Genomic DNA, 20675 nt, shown 5'->3' with positions numbered 1-20675 from the left:
TACCCGCCCACCCCCGGCCACCCCCTCTGTACCAAGGGATGCATAAAATGATATATCAACATGTGCTTTTCTTTTTAGTTACCAAACAGGAAGAGGGGCTATATAGAGATTTTTTTTTTTAATTTCTTAAGAGGAGAAGAGAAACTAATATTTAGGAAGCTCTTGCTGCCGGACAGATGTTTCATAGACAATTGTATCTCATTTAGACCTCTCTATCATCAAAATAGTTACCATTTATTGGTAAGCTTTTTACATGCGGTACCTAGTTGCACCTTCGGAAGCACTCTGCTAGGAAAGTATGTTGTGTCTGTTTTACCAATGTGGAAGGTTCAGGGAGGTTATTTGCCCTGCCACGTTCCCACCACTAGTGAGTGGAAGAGCCAAGATTTGAGCCAGCTTTGTATGACGTCACAGCCTTTCCTCTTTCTCCTAAAGAGTGGATTAGAGACAAACTATACCAGGCAACTTCCAGTTGTCTCTCGAATCTATCAAACAAACCAGGAAATTAGATTTCACCCTCACTTTCCCCCATGCCAGCCAGCTCAGATCTTCATTTGTGCCTTGGCTGGTTTCCAATCAAGAATGTCCCGAGCTAGATTCCTAGCCCAGTTAGCAAGCACTGATCATGCATTTTGATGTCATCAGGCAAGTGCCCATCATCAACATGAACTCATTATGTGCTTCGTAGGAAATAAACTGATGAAGGTTGGAAATCACTGAAAACCCTTTACTTTTTCATGTGTCATTCAATCTTCACATTATTCTCACATTAGTGCTCTTGGCAATATAATTAAGGGTCTATTGATGTTAGCATTGTAAAATAAATGCATATCACGTAGTTTATAACTTGATCATACAAACTCACTTATCTTGAAGTTTTGGCATAATTCTTCTTTACTGACTGAATTTTTATCATAAACATGCATCTTATTAGTTACGTAATACTGGAAAAAAATAATACTCAATTTCAGTTCATGGTACCTTTGTGTCTTTGGGTTTTTTTTCTTATACTTGTTGCCACAAAACAAAATTGATGAATTAAAATAGCATACTAATAGGGGCGCCTGGGTGGCATAGCGGTTAAAGCATCTGCCTTCGGCTCAGGGCGTGATCCCGGCATTACGGGATCGAGCCCCACATCAGGCTCTTCCGCTATGAGCCTGCTTCTTTCTCTCCCACTCCCCCTGCTTGTGTTCCCTCTCTCGCTGGCTGTCTCTATCTCTGTCGAATAAATAAATAAATCTTTAAAAATAAATAAATAAATAAATAAATAAATAAATAAAATAGCATATTAATAACCCAGAATATTTATTAAGACATTCTTAGATATTTAAGCATTAGATCAAAAGAAAATCCAAGAGTTCTCATTGGAAACTTATTAAATTGTTGGAAAACCTCTGTTGCCCACTTCCTACTCTTGTGAATCTTTGCTTGCTTTGCAATCTGTGAATAAACTGCCCTGTTTTGTCTTGCCGAAGCCAGGCGAGCCATCGGCAAACCTTTGGATTAGAGCATTTGAACATTGTAGGGGGATTTGATGAGCATAAAGATCTGTAACCAACAGCATCATTAGCACAAAGGAATCGCCTGATTGAACAGGTCGGAGACCTGCCTGAAACACCCTAATAGGCTGGAGTGGTATGTGGAGTGGTATATGGAGAAGATGTGACTAGTTAAGGGCACCTGGTCTAGAAAGCAAGCAGTACATAGAAATGAGTGACTTGGACACACATGAAAGGTCTAACGCAGCAGTGACAGGGAGCAGGAACCCAGGGAAAGGGGGGTGAACGGGAGCAAAGAACTTTAGATTAACCAAGAGACCTACATGGAACAACTGGTACAAAACATTGAGAACCCCAGACGATAAAACCAGATAAAGTGACCCAGAGAGGATCACGCAGTGTGCCAAGCAGCACATCCAGCGACAAGAAACATGTGTGTTTGAGTCAGAGTCTTAGCCTTGGCCCCAGGAGAAGTCAGAAAGTTGAATTTGTAGAGTGCAAAAGCCTGTTCACCCTTCTGCCTTTCTTGATGGGGAATACATGAGATTTATTCATCCTTCTGGTCCTTGGAATAAAATAGCCACGATAGAAGCTAAATCTAAGATATAGTTTTAATTTAAGATTTTGAAGGCTTTCAACTTTAAGTACGATCCATACTCCCAAACAAGCAGAGCTGAAGACCTTCCACTCCCGCCCTGAGGCGGACCAGCACAGCATCTCTGGAGAGCTTTATGTGTGTAGTTCTCTCCAGGTCAACCCAGCCCTCATCTCCCTTCCTTCCCTGTCCTCCTTGACCCTCTCTCCTTGCTGCTGTCCTTTTCACCAAAGAATTAAAAGGAGCAGAAACAAAAGGTATTAAAAACGACTAAGGTAAGGGACACTGTTAAAACTGCTGTTTAGTTTAGTCAGTAATGAAACTCAGATTATTTTCAGTTATAGTCTCAGGAATGATTTAACTCTCACATGATCTTAAGAATGCAGAAATCGCTCGGAAAAAAACACCATGAAGACTCTCTTGTTATGCGCCAGGCAATAGAATAGACACTCCCAAAACAAAGATTCAAGAGGTGTCAGAGGATACGTGTTTTCATGGAGGAGACAAGAAATGCATGTGGAGGAGTGTCTGTCGTAGGTTTTGAAGAGTCAAATAAGCCCTGACATTTACCGAAGGACTTTCTGTGTGTCAGGCCCTGCAGTGGTTGCCTTGTCTGTGTTAACCCATCTACCTAACAGTCCTATGAAGTGGATACCAGAAATTAAATGATCTGCATTTTATGAATGAAACAAAGATTGGTTGAGTGATTTCATGAGATCACCCATATTTGGTGGAGCCAAGGTTTAAATCCAGGCTGTTCAAATTGTATCTACATTTATACCTATGTCTAGATCTAGATCTGTCTTCCACGTCAGGACTGGGGTCTGAAGGCTGGAACAGTCCGAGAAATCTTCACGGTAGGGGTCATGCATGAGCTGGACTTTTAGAGATGGATGGGGAGTTTAGGGAAGGACACACCAGGAGCAGAGGCTCTGACTCAGGGGCCAATAAGTAGCAACCAAGGAGAGGAAGGCAGAATGGACTGATGGTTCTTGGGGTCAGAGGGGCCCAAGTTCTAGTCCTGCCTCTGCTGCTGGGGTGCTTGTGGGGCTTGGATAAAATCCACATATCTCTCATAAAATGGAAATAATAATAATAATAATACTTATCCTGCCAGGTTAGTGGAGAATTTGGCAAGATGACATGCAAAGATATCTTAATTATAATTTAACTTATTTGTGTGTGTGTGTGTGTGTGTGTGTGTGTGCCTGCTCATTTAAGACAAGTGAGTAGATTAACCAGGATTGGAAAGTTTATGTTGGGGAAGAAAAGCAGACAATGAGGAGATTCTCAGCACATCGTGGGGGATTCTGAGCACAAAATTATCCAATGAGTGAAAGGTGTTGTAAGCTCTGTGAGAAACGCAATCCGCCCATAGCACTCCTGCGCATTTGATTTGGGGAGAGAGAATAGACAGAGTGGGAAGGTATTTTAGAAGTAGAAAGGAAGCAATGGGTATGAAATACGTGATTTTTTTCTATAAAATTCATGTATACATCCACTCAAGAATATCCACTCAGATATTCACTGATGACAACAGTACCAGGCGCTGTTCTAGGCACTGCATTACAACAAGGAACAAAACAGCCAAAATCCTGATCTTTGTGGAGTGTATATTGTAGAATAACTCCTTACTAATATAAAAATATATATATTCAAAAATAAGAATAGGAAATGTCGAAGAAAGTGAAATGTGTTAGAACAAGATATTTTCAAAGCCTGTTGTGTGATTTCTCTTTAACCAGCCCACCCAAATCTTGTTCATCCCTGCTTAATCTCACCTTGGATATCCCTTAGCCTGCTTCAAAGAGGAGGGCTAACATCTTTTCACTGTGTTTTAAATAATGTTCACAGTCTCCCAATTGTATCCAAAGCAATTCCTACTTGTATTTTCTTTCTGCTGCTGGATCTGAACGCCCTGGAAGGCTCGGCTTGCTCGCTAGCCTCTTGATTTTGGGCTAACTAGCTCACCCCTCTCCCAAGACACAAGAGCCGAGCTTTTCCTAGGAGAAGCCTGAAAACACCCTCCTCTGCACCTGCAATGACTCTAGTTCTCCTTTTCTGGTCATCCATTCTGGATTTGTTTTCATTCTTATGCTGTTTTCTTAACCTTAAAATTAAGAAAACGTTCTTTGGGATGTCAAGAAAGAACCGAGTACCTTTCCCTTCTGCCTCACGTTTGAAGTTTAGTTTTAGTAAAACCTATGTTGCGTAGAATTATTGAAGTCACTCATGAGCTCGCCTGGCATCCCTGTCTTGCCTAAATGTTTTCCTCAGGAAGTGCTTTTGTCTGTTTTTCTCTTCATTAAAGAAAAATGAGCAAATAGATCTTCTCTCCGACAGGTAAGCAGCTGTTTTTTCTATGTAAGGAACTGTAGGCGTGAAAGATGATTTTTTTTCCAAATCCACAAGTATTTATTAAGCCCCAAAGAAGCTAGAAATTATTAACGATGAAAATGAACCAGAAGACACAAGAGCACACCCTGTGTGAAGTCGTTCTCTAAGGAGACGTAAATCCATGAACCTAAACACATAAACACCATTTCCGTGGCTCTCCCAGTCTGGGTATTTATTGCAAGACTTTGAGCAGTGCTCACGCTTACAAAACTCTTAATAATAACCATTGAGCTGAATGATCTCTCATGCTCACAACATCTCTGAGATGCCTCTGTTAACAGATGAAAAAAGAGAGACTCAGAAATTCAGCCATGAGTGGTGATGTCAGTATTCGAACCCAGACTTTTAGACAACACCAGGGTAAGCAGTGAAATACTAAAGTTTGCTGTTCAAATTCGGGATGTCTCGGGAATGTATCAATGGGAAAGGACAATGTGAGTTGCAAGGAGTCACCATCGACTTTATCGAGAAGGTATGCTTGTGACTCATCTGTAAATGTAACCCCTTGTCCCTTCTGAACCTCACTAATGTATTTGAGAACACTTACATGTTTGGTCTCTGGTGCAGTGGTGAAGACATTTTTGAAAATTAGTAGTCATTTTTACTTGGAGCTTGGCCTCCCTAAATGACTCATGTCATCATTTTGCACATTCTCTTGATTCCATGATGTTGTTTTCCTCACCTTGAATTTATTGACACCAATTCATTTTGCCTTGACATTGGCATTAACAGGGAAGTGGCTTTGTTTCATCCTATCATAAAATCACCTCCCAAGACTTGGTTCGACATTGTCAGGAGGTGGTTATGGTGACAGCAAGGCCACAACAGATAAGAGTGAACTACAGTGATTCCCAGGAAAAAAAAAATCATTAAGAAAAGTTACTGCTGTGTGATTTCAGTAACTATTTGTCATACTTAAATATCCCCGCTGTTTAAAATCCTAAGAGGGCTTGGACCATATTTAGAACACTCCTGCCAAGTATATATAGGAAAAATTAAGTCTCTAAGGAGACATTTAGCTATAGTTTGACAAACAGGAACCTCAAATTATATTTTAGCTTTACACAGTGCTCAAAGGCATCGAAATTCTGTCTCAAAAAAAACCCAAAACACATGCATGTGAATTAATGACACAATTATCTCCTTTCAGTCACAGATAGTCGGATTCTTAATGCCAAGTATCAAAGGCCTGTAGTATCGCTCTTCCTCCCCCTCAGAATGTGGACTGTTTCACAGATTTGCCTTCAGCTATATGGATCGCCTTTCACAATTCCCACGTCCTTTCAAAGAACACCAAATCTTTTTACCTGCATTCTTCTCTGTGCCTGTGACAGTCTCTCGCCTCCATCCCAGTTCCATGCGGATTTTCCTTTAGCCCATGTTGTGGATTTAACAAGATACCTTCCAATTAAAAAAAAAAAAGTCACTCATTCCTTCAGGGCCATGTCTTTTCCACCTTCATATGACTGGCCTGCCAAGATTATAGGAAGAGCCAATACATTTGGCCTAATGAAAAACGAAGGGGGTCTTTCGGATCACTTGGCTCAGCGAGCCACTCTTGCTTCTTCCCCTCCCTCCTACCGTTCCGCAGACATCCTCTGTATCATTGAAGGAAGAAACCCCAAACAAGTCACCATTCCCTTCCTGCTAGTGTTCTCCCTCAGGAAAACAGGTATGGGAGAGCTTGACAAGTCATGAGATACAAGCTGAGCTGCAGTGTCAACGCTGCCCAGCACTTTTTCCAGGTGTCTGCTGTTAGCTTCCTCTCCTGTTCCCTCCCAAATAGTTCACCACTGCCCTCAAGATCTCACCTTCTCTCCCTCTCCTTGTGCTCAGGAGCTAGCCTTCCCTCCTACTGCCCAGAAACTAAGGGAGGGCATCAAGAGACAGTTCCCTCCACTTCCCGCTCTCCAGCCTATAAGCTCTGTATTTCTGTGTATGGAGACCTAGCTACCGATCTACTTGTCTATCTACAAATAGTAGGTATATGCCCACCGTTCAGAAAGAGGCAGACATATGTTATTTGTGTGTTCGGTAAATAATTCTTTAGGCATCAATTTGGTGCAGGGATAGTGCTCGATACTAACATAACCACAATGAGCACGTCAGACATAGCACAGACACGTCCAAGGGGAACCCATCGGAGGCTCCCGCAGACTCAAGTGGCATGAAATATGTTTTCTTTCCGTGCAGTTAAGCTGGACTTAGAGCCCCTATAATGAAACAGTAGTGGAAAATTCCATCACAGTCATCACTGTGATCTGCCAATGTAAAAATGTCCGTTCATCTAGCATCATCTGTACCAGCTAACACTGAGTGGGCCCTCGGGCTACCCATCCCTTTAGCTCCAGAGTTCTGCTGCTTCCATCTACACCCGACGCTGTGTAGTCTTGACAGCACAAGGAATCCCAGTGTCTGGGACCCTCTTAGGAATTACAGGATTGTGTAGGAACTCTTCCATCTTTCCTGAGATGATTTTGGGGGGGGGGTGTGGTTTCAAGTTTTTACTTAAATCCCAGTCAGGGAACATACTCTGGGATAATTTTTGTAGACATTTAAGATAACTGGTAGTTTGACTAGAAATATATATGAATGACACAAATACTGAAATATGGCAAAATTTGGTCACATGGATCATTTCTTACGTGAATCACCTTTATCATCTCAGTAAAATATGCCTTTTGTTTTCTCAAGTAACAACAGTTCCTTTTATTAACACTTTTAATATCTTCAAAGGACCATGTATTTATTCTTGGCAATTTGGAAAAAGTGAAGAGTCTAAAGATGAAAATTAAAGTCACAAAAATCACCTGCACTCCCGCCAGCCAGAGCTAAACCCTGGTGCCATCTTGGTATGGTTTGTTCCTGTCCTCCCTCCAAGGTCTGTGTTACGTAAGCTGCGTGTAGAGGTCTATGTCTGTACTTAGGGGGGATCGTGCTGGATGAATATTTGGGCTGTTTTCCTCCTGACATCACGTCCTGCCCTTTGAGACAGCTCTTTATACCCTGATGTGTGTGCCATCTTTCACCTCGGGCAAAAAGAGTAGAGGCTGCGCCTTTTTATTAAACTACACAAGTGCGTTTCCTGATACCAGATGAGAAACTCTGTGATTTCTCAGCACCGTTTTTATGAGCACCTTGCCTGTGTCTGTGTCTGAAGGTGTTGACCTAAATAGGATTTCAATACATCATTAACGATCGCTTTGGGAAAAGGTGCCCAGCCTTTGGCTTTGTGGGATTCTCAGTGAATTCATTCTTTCTCAACATCAGCAAAGGCTTTTTTTTTTTTCTTCAGGTTGCAAAGGCTGAAAACTTTGGGGGTGTTTGGGCAGTGCCTCTTGCTCCTTCATTGGAATCACCTGTTATTTCTTTCGCGCTAGCTGGGTTACTGCCTACTGCAAAAACAGGCGTCTTCAAAATAAGCGTGGCTTTTTTTTTTTTTTTTATGATGTTTTGAGTAGTGTTTCCTTTGACGGGACAAGAGCAAGTGTCACTCCCATAATCAGTACTTTGAGATTAGATGACTATGAATAGAATGGCTTCTCTCTAGTGTCAGAGCCTGCTGTATTTGATTACCCAAACACGTCTACACCCGGCTGACAGCTCCCACATTGGTCCCTACAGCCCCTTCAGCTCTGCTCCTTGGCCTCATGACACTGAAACCCAGTAGGATGGATGCTGTCACGTGGGAATCATGCCCCCAGCACCACTGTCCCCAGATGGATCTAAACACAGACAGCAGTGGAGGTTGGGAGCAGGAAGGCAAGGGTGTTTCCAACCGATGGCCTCTGGGTTACAGTCTAGATACTGTTTGCATCTGAGCCTATGCCCTGCCTTCCCAAAGCAGAAGCTAAAGCTGGGCTCCCTGCGACCCTGAAAACACACCTTCTGTACTCTGATTGGTGCAGGAGAATGCACATTGAGTGAGAGCACACAAATCACCTTTGAGAAGACAGGCACTGCCCCTCCAAGCTGGCCTCGTGAAACCTTGTGAAGGACACAACAGCTGAACACAAATATTCAAGAACTGCATGTTTGACCCCACGCTGTCTCAAGATTCATACCCACAGAGGACATACACAGATGCTGTGTTTGAGGGAGGACATTTGCTTCCGTTTTCACTTGAGCACCTTGAATTGGATAGGTAGTGACGAACTCCTTATCTGGCCTGGATAGGAACAAGCACCCCACTCTTCTACCCCGGGCTTCTAGCACTCGGGGTGGGTGGGGGTGGGGAGATGGGGAAGGTGTTGAACATTAACAAAATATTCTTAGGTTGTGTTTTATATTTTTTAAAGCACCTCCACATAATTCACCTTGAGGTTCCCAACATCTGGGAGGTGGGTGAACAGGAGAAGTGTTACTATTCTTGCTTCAGAAGGAAGGAAAGAGAGGCACGTAGAGGTGAAACGATTTCCCCAAGTTCACGCGGCCCATTAACTAAAGAGACCTGACCTGAATCACAAGTTCTCTTCACCTCATTCCCTCAACACCACCTCATGCTTCTAGTACAAGTCAGGGGGAAAACTATGCCTGCTCCATGGGGCACCAGATAAGATGGACGGGCAAAACCAATCAAGCCAAAACAGCCACCCAAGTCATCACCAAGACTCATAGTATTGGAGAAGTCCAGCCTCTTAAGATGATAGGCTCCCCACGAAAAATATGCACACAAATCATAAAGTTCAAGAGAACTTTAGAAATACCTACTTCAAACTCTTTCCCTAACTTTCTAGCTGTCATTGGAACGTAAGCTCCACAGAAGTGGCTACATTGTCCACGTGGCTCCCACTCTGTTCCCATCATCTAGAACAGTGCCTGGCTGGGCAACGGATGGACTGATGGGTCGATGTCACTGAGTGGCTTCATGATATGTCCAAGCCCTCACAGCAAAGGGATGGCTAGTCAGAACTAGAACCCAGGTTTCATGACTCTTGATCAATGTTTTCTCCGCTGTACCACGTCGCCAGTCATAGCGAGACATAAGTGAGAAAAGATGGGGGGAAATCACAAAATGCCATTAGACCCCAGTCTGCAAAGATTCTGCCATACCCCAGGAGCTAACCTGTAGTCTCAGTTATGTATCTCACAGCTCACAACTTTGTATCACAGCCGCCAAGGCTGAATAAATGGGTCATAATCATAGTTCTTTATCTCCCTGCCACAAAATCTCAAATGCCTAAATCAGACCTGAATGTTGCACACATGCCTTTGTTATTAGCCTGTTTGGTAGAGGTTATTCACTCTTTGACGTTTCTTTGAAAAGGACGGGAACAATTTGGAACATCTTTCCCTCGGCAATCCTGGGCTCGTTTCAGGTGGGGAAGGTAGAGGTCACTTTATTAATACAACCATCAAGGAAGGCTGTCATGGCAACGCATTGCATCGATCCCTTGAAGTGCCTGAGACAAAGCCAAAAAGAGAAACTTTCAAGTCTATAAATACAGATCCAGCATTGCTCAAGCATAGCAGCTCACTGACAGGGCGAACCTAAATGTATAGCTTTGAACAAGACCCAAACACAGAAAAGAAAACTTCCCTTTTGTAATGCAAGGGATCGTCATGACCATAACGGGGATAAGTGACCCTTCAGGCCACCAAAGCAAAGAAGAATAGAACAAGCAGCAACACTAAGTTCTGGCTGGTGCCCATTTTGAGCATAGGGATCCCTCTCCATGTCTGCTTTTCCATCCCTTCCAGAAAGGACTAACAGAAGGGAAAGGAATCAAGGTCTCATCATTCACGTTTTGACAAGAGATTGCAGTTTGGGAAAAGGAAACGTGTATGACAATCAAGGAACCCACAAAAAACAAGTTAAAGAATTGAATAATTTAGCCACATCCCTGTGGCTCGTTATTGAAGCCAGAGAAAAAATAAGAAGGGAAACAGGGAGGAAGAAATGCCGCTCATTCCTATTTTTTCACTTTGAAAATTCTGAGTGTTTTTATAAACTCATAGCAACTGTGGAAGCTTATTTATCTTCTATTGTGGCTTGCTTACTGAAGCTGCGATCGGAGCTATTATAACACCTTGCCAACTACAGCCTCTCCACCGGGATTCCACGCTGCATCTTTAAGCCGCGTAACTGTTTGGGTCTAACATTAATACTCTAACCTTATCTCTCAGGGGCCACAGATCATTCTGGTTGCTCCACTTGAAAGCGTTCCTAATATTGAAACGTCAGGGGGTTATAGGTTCTATGGTGCGATATTAGACACACCCATAAATGACTTATTTTTATCAGTGGTAAAAGTATCCTTTAGAATACAGTCAAGCTAGTAGAAGGTAGGATTAGCTTTTCTGGTATCTAAGGATATTTTCTCATAATAAACATAATGGTGTCTAGCAAATAACAATTTGCCCCCAATAGTGGATCAAGTGTCGTGTAAGGGATTTAAAGAAAAACCTTCCCTGTTTACGGAGATCACACGCCCTTAGATTATCAACAGCAATGAAGAAACAATCAAGACATGTTTAACGTAAATACTTGCCTACATAAGGTCAGAGGTTTCAGTTTGAGACAAACCCACACAGAGGGGCACCAAGTAAAGGAAGTGATACTGCAAGGCGTGTGTCGGGTAGCACTCAATCCTGCTGGACTTGCGATCTGTGATGGCATGCTAGATGGACTGGAGATAGTGTCGGGATTGTGAATGGGCGCTTATCCTCATGTCAGTTCTACCAGCTGGTGGTGGAGACCGGAAACCTTATGTTGCGACGAGTCCTGAAGGCAATCCGTGGCAATGGAGAGAGCGCCATGATTAAGTAACTGCCTTCTACGAAGAGGAAGGGAAAGGACGGCATATGTAACCTATTTGCTATTCTCAACCCAGACCTTTGACATTTTTGGTTGCATTTTATGGATGAGCTGATTGGTATTTGGAGCTCTGCCAGAATGCGGTAGGAGTCTAGAAGATGTGAGATTTAATGCTATCAACCTACACCCCTGCTTAGTCACAGTGAGGTATGAAGACGGAACAGCTGGTCAGTACAAGAGACAATCCACTGCGGATTACAAAGGTTATTCAGATTGTCCCGAGGAACATAAGACGCGCACAGCACGCCACCATTTACTATGTTTCTCCTCAACGTTCTTTTCTACGTAAAGAGCAGGAATCTGCAAATCAGGAGCCCAATTCTAGCTCTAGTTCTTCCCTAAATTGCTTTCAGTTTCCTCATCTAGAACTTGTCTAGTTCCTGGAGTTTCCCCACCCCCCGATTTTACTATTCCTAACAGAGCAAGGTAGAACAAATTAAACAACGAGGGTGATTTGGGTTCCTCTCTCCTATTCTTTCATTGTGAGCAGTGCTAAAGGTCTGTCTGAAATCCCAGCCTTCTGTATTTACACCCCTCCAAGGACAATCCACTCTTATATTTCAACTTCAAGTATTTATAGTCGCCTCTAATTCCCATGGCTCTGCACTTAAAAACTCACTATCTGTGATCTAGAATCACCAAGACATCTTCACTTCCCTTTGGCCAGCAGTTGTAAGGACAACCGCTCCTCTTCATTGCTATGGCTGACACCCCGATCCAGAACGTCATCATTTTACCATCGACATTAACCGAAGAGGAATTCATGGCGGGGGGGGGGGGGGGGGGGGGGCTGTCTTGTGCATTGTGGGATATTTAGCAGCATCTCTGGCTTCTGTCCACTAGAGGCCAGTAGCATGCCCTCCCCTGGGGTGTGACAACCAAACATCAGCAGACATTGTCAAATGTCCCCTGGGAGACAAAATTATCCGCTGTTGAAAAGCACTATTTTAGACTGACAACCAAAGACCTCTGTTAAATGTTAATTCTTTAAATTTCTCCAATCCTTTTTTAAATTATTCCAAAATCCCTTCTGTCAGATTCAATCAAGAACATGTAATGCTTATTTTGCAATTTCCTTCACTCACCTCAAGGTGCCCTTCCTCACACTCTTCCAGTCTGTTTATTTATTCCTAGATAGAGTCACCCACAGCAGGAGGAATTCCAGGACTGGTTTATACCCTCATAGGATCACTGCTTTTTGTTGACATCTTTTCTTCTCAGGACCCTTCTTGATCTTTCACTCTCTTCCTGTGGCCTCAATGCTGATATTCTCCAGTGCTCTATCTGGAGGCTTCATTTGTCCTTGCTCTATATTCTACCAAGATTAGGTCTTCTATTCCCTTCACTTCACGTTTTGTAACAATGACCACCATCACTCCTGCTCCAAACCTGTATCTCCAGGTTGACCTACCTCCTGAATGGTTAACTAGTTTTTCCAACTAAGAACAAGACCCCTGCAGAAGAGCCTATAGACCCCTCAAAGTCAATAAGTCCAAAAAAGTGCATTTTCTTCCCTGCCCAAAGTCTTCCTCCAATCTACTTTCCTTAACAAATTTTATTATGATGCATCCAAATACTGAAAACAGGAACCTCAGAATCTCTCTTACTCACTTCAAATCACCTGCGTCCAAATCAAGCCCCCTTCTCTCCCCATTGCTCTAACCAGACCCAGCCCATTCTACTGAAGCATCTGGGCCCCTCGCCTCCAGTCTGTCCCTTCTCTGGCCAAGCCTCCCCTGTCTCTCCCCCCTTTAAAACACCACCCTGCTTGTGGGTCTTTGACAGCTCCCCATATCCTATTATCGAAACTCTGTGTTGTGTGTCATGTAGAAGGTACACAACCAGGCCACAGCCTACCTTTCTAGTCTCCATGCTCCCTGTGCAGATCCACCATCCAGCCACGCCAGTCCATTCACCATCCGCTGATGCGTTCCATGCATCTCTCACTCAGGCTCCTGTCAGAAAACTGAAACCGCACTAGGCATCTCAACAGAGAGAATTCATTAAAGGAAACAATTAAGCAGGTGTTTTGGAATTTAGAAATGAGAAGAGGACACTGAAGTCCCTCAGACATAGTAGGAACCGTGTAAGCAGGGAGCGGCACCACTCCTGGACAGGGGGATCACAGGAAAAAGGATGGGTTATTAGAAACTGAAAGGACAGAGGGGAGACCCCACAAACGGGGGGGACATAATGCCCAGCTGCTGGCTGTATGGTACCTCTGAAACCTGGGCAGCGCCCCTTGGAGCTGAGCTCAAACCTCTAGGGAAGGAATGCTGCTGGGTTGGTGCAGGAACCTTCTAAGGGGGAGAATAAAGCTGGTTCTGCGTAAAGCTACACATGGGAACCTAATGCTGCTGCTGGGGCGAAGGGCCAGCCTGGGGCAACACTGTTAGGAAGAGCCATCAAACGAAAAGAAGGAAATCCCTTCACCTTCTCTGGGGCCTCTAGTGCCCCCTGTCGGTGGAAGCGGAGACAATGTGCAGAAAAAAAGGTGCTTTTAGAGTTGAGAGACAATTGCTTCATTACCAGCACTCTGCACTTGCGAGTCTCCCTGTCTGTACTCCTACGGTTTCCCCATCCATAATGCTCCTTCTACCACTATATGCCTGGAGTGCACCATTGTTCAAATACAATCTCCTTTCTAGAATCTTTTCTAATCTTCCCCCAAATAATTATTTACACCAGCATCTCAGTTCCCCTAGCATTTTGCAAATACTTCCTTTATAGTCTTTTTTTGTATCACAGTTATTTCTGCATGTTCGTTTTATTTGTTTTCTGCCAAACCGTGAGCTCCTTTAGGGCAAGGAGAGTTAACAACCGCACACTCGAGTGGGGTGCCTGGCATACAACAGTTGTTGGCTGCGGTGGAGGGAGCTGATAAAGGCATGCTAATGAAATTATTATTGGATCATGTCTTGCATATATTTTATCTTCCCCAACCAGACTTGAACTCCGTAAGAGCAGAGATCATGCTTTATCTTTTTTTATCTGTTCGTGGTGTTTGGTACAAGACGTCATATGCTGAAGAAGAGCTCAGTGATATTTGTTACCACCTAGTTTATTCATTGAGCACCACAAGTTAGGCTCAAAAAGACATGAAAATGAAAGATAAATTTATGAATGGCAGGTAAGATCTGTATTCAGGTTCAGATGTGCTTCTCCACATGATTCCAACAGAAGGCTGTCCATATCGTGAGGTTCTGCGTTTGTCGAATAGCACAATCGGGAGACTGAATGTGAAAGTCTTACAGTGAATTCTAAAGTAATGAACTATATTCTAGGTTTGATTTTTTCTGTTTATCTCTTACAGAAAAAAAATGTACTTCCCCAACCCATGATATTATGAATCCTGGGTTACATCTGTTCCTTGCCCAGTTATTGAATTTCTCACATTCACCAGCATCAACTAGCAGATTATTTAAATGTAGGAAAGGTATTGGATTTTAACTTAATCACCAGCTTCTTGGAAAAAAAATAAAAGGAAAGAAAGAAACCTCTGTTCAACAACTGATTTACATTCAAGTCCAAGAAGAAAAATAGCTTTTTTTTTTTTAAGGGGAGCAATATTTAATTAACTATTGATTTCTTCTCAATTATTCAAGGCAAGCAATTATCGATATTGATAGAATAGATATTTCCCTACCTCTGGAGCCCAAATGAAAGGAAATATCCCATTCAGCAATCTGCTGCCTGGAACAAGAAATGCTGAGAATCTTTTAAGTTTAAATGGAAACAGTTATTTGGATCTGTTTCTTCCATTGTTACCCCAATTAAACAGATATTTCCTGAAGTGTAAGCAAAACAAAATGCTGAAAGCCTATGGGTACTTCTCAAATTAACAACAACCGGTTTTGACCACTCTACACTTGTAGATTTTTGCCTCCCAGCTACAGCTCTTGACATTTTTAACCATGACACATAAAATACTATAATTTGGGTCTAATATTCAAGCTTTCTACCGCCCAATGAGAGGCAGCTTCTCTAAGCATTATAGCCCCTGCAACACCACCTTATAATATGTCAATATTTGGAGCCTGAAGGATCTCGTGGGCCTTACTAGTCACTTCTGACATTTGCAGACAGAAAGTGTGGGTACTTTTGAAAATTGTACCAATACATTATGCAGCTGTCTTGAGGTCACCAAGGAATTTTTGTAGAAGAAGGTGAAACGAGGCCCCGGTTAGGGCGCTTTGTTATGAACTCTGTGAGTGCCCACTACCATCTTCCCTCAGCTCATTTGCACACAGGGCATTAGCACGTTTGCATTGTAGGAAACTTCTTTTGAGAGTGACATGACTTCTGAACATGATTAATGGACAAGCAACATTCTCTATTGAATTACTACTTGGGAGATATTTTTTTAATACTTTGCACTTGATAGTAATATTAAGTGTGTGCATGTGTGTGTGTGTGTGTGTGTGTGTAATTCATGTGGTACCCCTGGGGAAATTTGACCATGACATTTTTTTAAAAATGAAAAATGTTATAACTTATAAAAATCTACTTTTTCTGCTCTGCACCTACCCCCCGCCCCGCTCCAGAGTGGTTCTGTATATTAAATGCTTAAGCAGCATATGTTGCTGGGAAGTGTTCTTGACTCTTTTACTCTTTGTTGTTATTTTAATTTCCCTGGGTTCTATTTAACATTCTGCTAAATCAGTGAAACCTTGATTATCTAAAAGAATAGGAGGCATGGAATTAATGAGGATAACCAGAACTTTGAAATAAGTAATTATTAGAGATGAAAATTACATGACAGGGACCATGAATGAACTTTAGTATCTGGAATTACTTGCTTGATTTATTCAAACGGATTCTATTAATTGACGGACATAGTGAAATTTTGGTAATCAGGGTCTCATCACTGCATTTTTTTATGACTCGGGGAAATCAAGGTAACCTTGGACTCTACTTGCCATATTTACAAGGCAATGAATATCCTAATAGGCTGTCAGGGGCAAATACCACTGCTCGTCCTCACTCTCCTCCCATGAAACCACTTTCTCTCTTCTGACCTGGCTGCCGCCTGCCTGGAGCATGCTGCCTGCCCCCTGTCCCATTCCCTCTCTCCTCGAGCTTCTTCTCCCTTTGGCTCTGTCCTCCCGCATGCAGCCGTTGGAATCACCTGCAGGGAGAGTGGCCCACCCCCTTGGAGGTTCTTGGTCATTTTAGCAATCTTGCTTTGCATTTTAACTACCGTTCACCTGGCTTTAAAACTCTGCATTCTCCTATCGGGCACTTGCCCTTTAAAAACACAGGAGGTCACAACAGGTCCCAGTTCTATGAAGAGAAGATACTGCCAAACCAGGAGTATTCCATTACTTTGTACTCGATAGCCTGAAATGGACAATGATACTCTCCAAGATTGCAGCAAAAATCTATGAGAAAAGGACAAATGTGATTAGAAAAAAAACAAAAAACAAAGGCAGAAAACTACATTTGTTTGGAAATTGGGAGTCACGTGCTTAGCTTGTGGCAGGGAGGCGGGGGAAACACAAGATCGATAGAGACTTTTTTAAGCTGAAACATGATGTACTCAATGAACTGAAATTGATTCTGCTTCTCCTCCCCGCGCCCCACCCCCACCCCCACCCCCCCGTTCTGCAGCGAACGTCTGCGACAACGAGCTCCTGCACTGCCAGAACGGAGGGACGTGCCACAACAACGTGCGCTGCGTGTGCCCGGCCGCGTACACGGGCATTCTGTGCGAGAAGCTGCGGTGCGAGGAGGCGGGCAGCTGCGGCTCCGACTCAGGCCAGGGGGCGCCCCCGCCTGGCTCCCTGGCGCTGCTGCTGCTGAGCGCGCTGCTGGGCACCGCCAGCGCTCTGCTGGTCTAAGCGCGCCACCGGCCACCAGCCCCGGCCGGGGCCCGCCGCGGGGGGTGGGGGGGGGTGGCCAACGCGACCTGCAAGCATTCGCTCCCAACATAGGAAACACACACTCAGACACCCCCACTCCAACACCGTGTACAAAGTCAGAAGGCCTAACTGAACTAAGCCATAATTATCAGCCGTGGACAGCGCCTCCGAGTCAAGACTGTTAATTTCTGACTCCAGAGGAGTTGGCAGCTGTTGGTACGGTCACCGCAAGTCACATGGCCAGCTGCAGCGCTCATTGCCGACTGGGAAGGCTGCGACAGCCCCCCGAAACAGGAAAGACAACAAACAAATCAAGCAACCTTAAACCATTCGCTACTCTCCAGTGGGCTGCCCCAGCACCACCAGCCCCGTGTGTGGACCAACCAAATAGAAGCATTCTTTGCTGGCAGTGCACTGTGGGTATAAGGAAATCTGTTACAAGCTGCCATATTGGCCTGCTTCAGTCCCTGAACCCCTTCCAACCTGTGCTTTAGTGAACGTTGCTCTGTAACCCTTGTTGGTTGAAAGATTTCTTTGTCTGATGTTAGTAATGCACATGTGTACCAGCCCCTTCCAAAAGCTCAAGCCAGTCATACCCCGTATATCTTAGCAGCACTGAAGTCACTCCCAGTGCGAGCGCACACATCCACTGTCCAAGAGTGGCTCTAGGAAAAAAGAAAGTGTATCTATCCTTTTGTATTCAAATGAAGTTATTTTTCTTGAAATACTGTAATATGTAGATTTTTTGTATTCTTGCCAATTTGTGTTACCAGACAATCTGTTAATGTATCTAATTCGAAGCAGCAAAGACTGACATTTTATTTTGTCCTCTTTCGTTCTGTTTTGTTTCATTGTGCAGAGATTTCTCTGTAAGGGCAACGAACGTGCTGGCATCAAAGAATATCAGTTTACATATATAACAAGTGTAATAAGATTCCACCAAAGGACATTCTAAGTGTTTTCTTGTTGCTTTAACACTGGAAGATTTAAAGAATAAAAATTCCTGCATAAATGATTTCAGGAATCTGTATTGCAATTTCTTAAGATGAGAGGAGCAGCCACCAAGCAGTTCCACGCTCACTTTACTGGTGTCTATGTGGACTGAATACATTCAGCTGACGAATTTAGTACCCAGGAAGATGGATTGATGCTCACTAGCTTGGACAACTTCTGCAAAATATGAGACTATTTCCACTTGGGAAAAATTATAACAGCAAAAAAAAAAAAAAAATCTAAACGATTGCCAAGATCATGCCAAAGCCTGTTGGCAGAGTACTAAGAGACTTCGATGTTTAAGTCATGCTATTTTCACAGATTGATGTGATCATGTGACTCTAGGGAGGCTGATCTATGTATCTTCGCAAATACAGTGTTTACATGGAGTATCGTGAGAGGCAACCTGGAGAACCAGGAACGTGGCAGGGAAATTGAGTGATTAGCAATTTGATTGAATATATTCAGACTTAGTATGTAGAGGAAATATCAACATATACAGCAGCAAGTAGGCATAACTGCTGTTCCTGAGAATAAAGTTTGTTTTAAGTACCACCCAAGGTGTAATACATTGTTTCTGCCTTTTATCAGGCCAACGACTGTGCCAGACAGGGAGGCAGGGGGGATGCGGCGGAACCCTTGCAAAGTCTCAGGGTGGCTCAAAGAGCACAGTGTGCTCCGTTCCCAGCACACTGTTGTCCCATGGCTTACACATGTGTTAGCAGCAGCAGCTCCTGGAATCAAAAATAATTATCAGCCCAAGCCAGAGTCTGTCGGACAATGAAGTCCTTCACGACTCGGTGGAGCGATGATCCATGAGAGTGTTAGGTTGGAAGCCTGTTTCCAGGCGGAATTCTTCACCCCGCCATGGGGCGGGAAAGCGGGGGGTGTCTTCTGATAAATAACCTGGGTGAAAACTAGATGAAGGAACATCATGTCTTATTGGTTTTGTTCCCAGAAAAGCCAATTCAAAACAGGCAATAAAAGGTAAACGGGTAATGCCTGTGCTGCCTGCCACCCCACGTCTAAGTCAATTGAATGTTTGTTATTCAAACCAACAGTCTCTTTTGATGTAAGAAATAAGGAAAGATGGAAATAAATTAGAGCTCTGGCTTAGTGCCAGGGTGCCCAACCAGAAATTGGAGATTTACATTAGAAGCATAAACAGCAAATTATATTTCAGACTCACCAAAGAATACACATGAAAATGCTGATAACATACAGAGTTTGAGATTACTTATAATGAGGTGGATTTCTCATATTAAAATTGGAATTTAGGTTGTCTTAGAGTTTATTAGCACAAACCAAAGGCAGACTGTGTTATTTCTAGCAACGATGCACTTTATCCACTCATGGCTTTGTCACAATGCTCAGGAATCAGACTCCGCACAGTGCAATACATGGGATTCCAAAAGCTAATTCTAAAATTTAATGAAGGCTTGATCTAAATCAATTCATCTGCATTTTATCTTTATGAGGCTATAAGAATCTAAATTGATGAGGAATATCTTGCGTTCCATGTATTTAGATATAGTTTTCTGAATTTCCTGAAGTGATGTGATCTGCTTTTAATAAAAATTCACTTTTAGGTATATAACAAATGGAGATGAAATGTTCTTTTTAATCTGGATTCTCGAGTTCTTCTAAAGGGTTTATTCCTTTGAAGAAACCCCAACTCGGTGGATTTTGAGTCATCTGCTGCTCTCCAGCGTTCTTGCAAAGCGGGTTCCATCGACCATATTATGTCTTTCAGAAAAGGACTCAGCTGAAAAGTGGGGACTAAGTTGTTCACATAGTTAAGGTCCCAATTCTTGCTTTGTCAACTTTCCCGCAGAGTAAAAATACAATTCCATCCATCAACAGCATGAATGAACATAAAACTGCAACAAGATTTTTGTCTAAAGGCTCAGCTACATAGAAAGTATCACTACTTCTATGACAGTAATTAGACTGCTGCGCTGTGATATGGGAATGATTGGTTCCTGACCCAGTACCAGCCAAGAGGGAGCATTTCAGTCCCAGCGAAGAAGGGCCCTGGCTTAGAGGGGCCCATTCTGACCTTCCTGTCGCTTGGTCTGAGGAGCTGGGAACCTCATATTTCCTACCCAGATGGCCTCCACCCACATTAAGGGCATGTATGCAGCTCTCCTGGGGGCCCCCACTCCCAAAGGCAAGCAGCACCGTGCATCGGGACCGCACCTGGGGCGGCCAGCAATGACTCTGTGTGGGCAGATTAGTGAATCGGCCCTGGCAGTGTACGCTGGAGAATTCACACATGAGCCAGAAGAAGGCCCTTGCAGTGAAAACCAGAGCTCAGGAATGGAAGGAAAGAGGCTAAAGAGTAGGAGGGAGGGACCAGGGCTGCCTCAGGGCCGGGATCCAGGATGGAAGGAACTCTGAGCAGGCTAAGGATCGTAAATCGGAACCTGGGTCTCCAACTCTTACAAAAGCACGTGTGTCAAAGTGGCAGATGGGAATGTATTTTATTCAACCCTGTGTTAGCTTGCCGT

The 20675-nt window shown here is 43.5% G+C and overlaps 1 protein-coding gene across 4 annotated transcripts in view; it reads left to right on the top strand.

Annotated features, from left to right (window-relative positions):
- Positions 1–19699, top strand: part of NTNG1 (netrin G1) — a 309923-nt gene extending 290224 nt beyond the window's left edge. For 3 of the 4 annotated variants that reach the window (XM_048220351.2, XM_026484677.4, XM_048220352.2), the window contains one exon: positions 16922–19698. In XM_048220351.2, the coding sequence (XP_048076308.1) occupies positions 16922–17151 (230 nt within the window). In that variant the 3' untranslated portion in view covers positions 17152–19698. Of the gene's footprint in view, positions 1–16921 lie in introns of all 4 variants that reach the window. The other variant, XM_026484678.4, reaches the window with a different exon arrangement.
- Positions 19700–20675: the final 976 nt, after the last annotated feature.

The sequence above is a fragment of the Ursus arctos genome, unplaced genomic scaffold (assembly GCF_023065955.2).
Source record: "Ursus arctos isolate Adak ecotype North America unplaced genomic scaffold, UrsArc2.0 scaffold_12, whole genome shotgun sequence".
Lineage (NCBI taxonomy): Eukaryota > Metazoa > Chordata > Mammalia > Carnivora > Ursidae > Ursus > Ursus arctos.
This window is presented reverse-complemented; position numbering and strand designations above follow the sequence as displayed.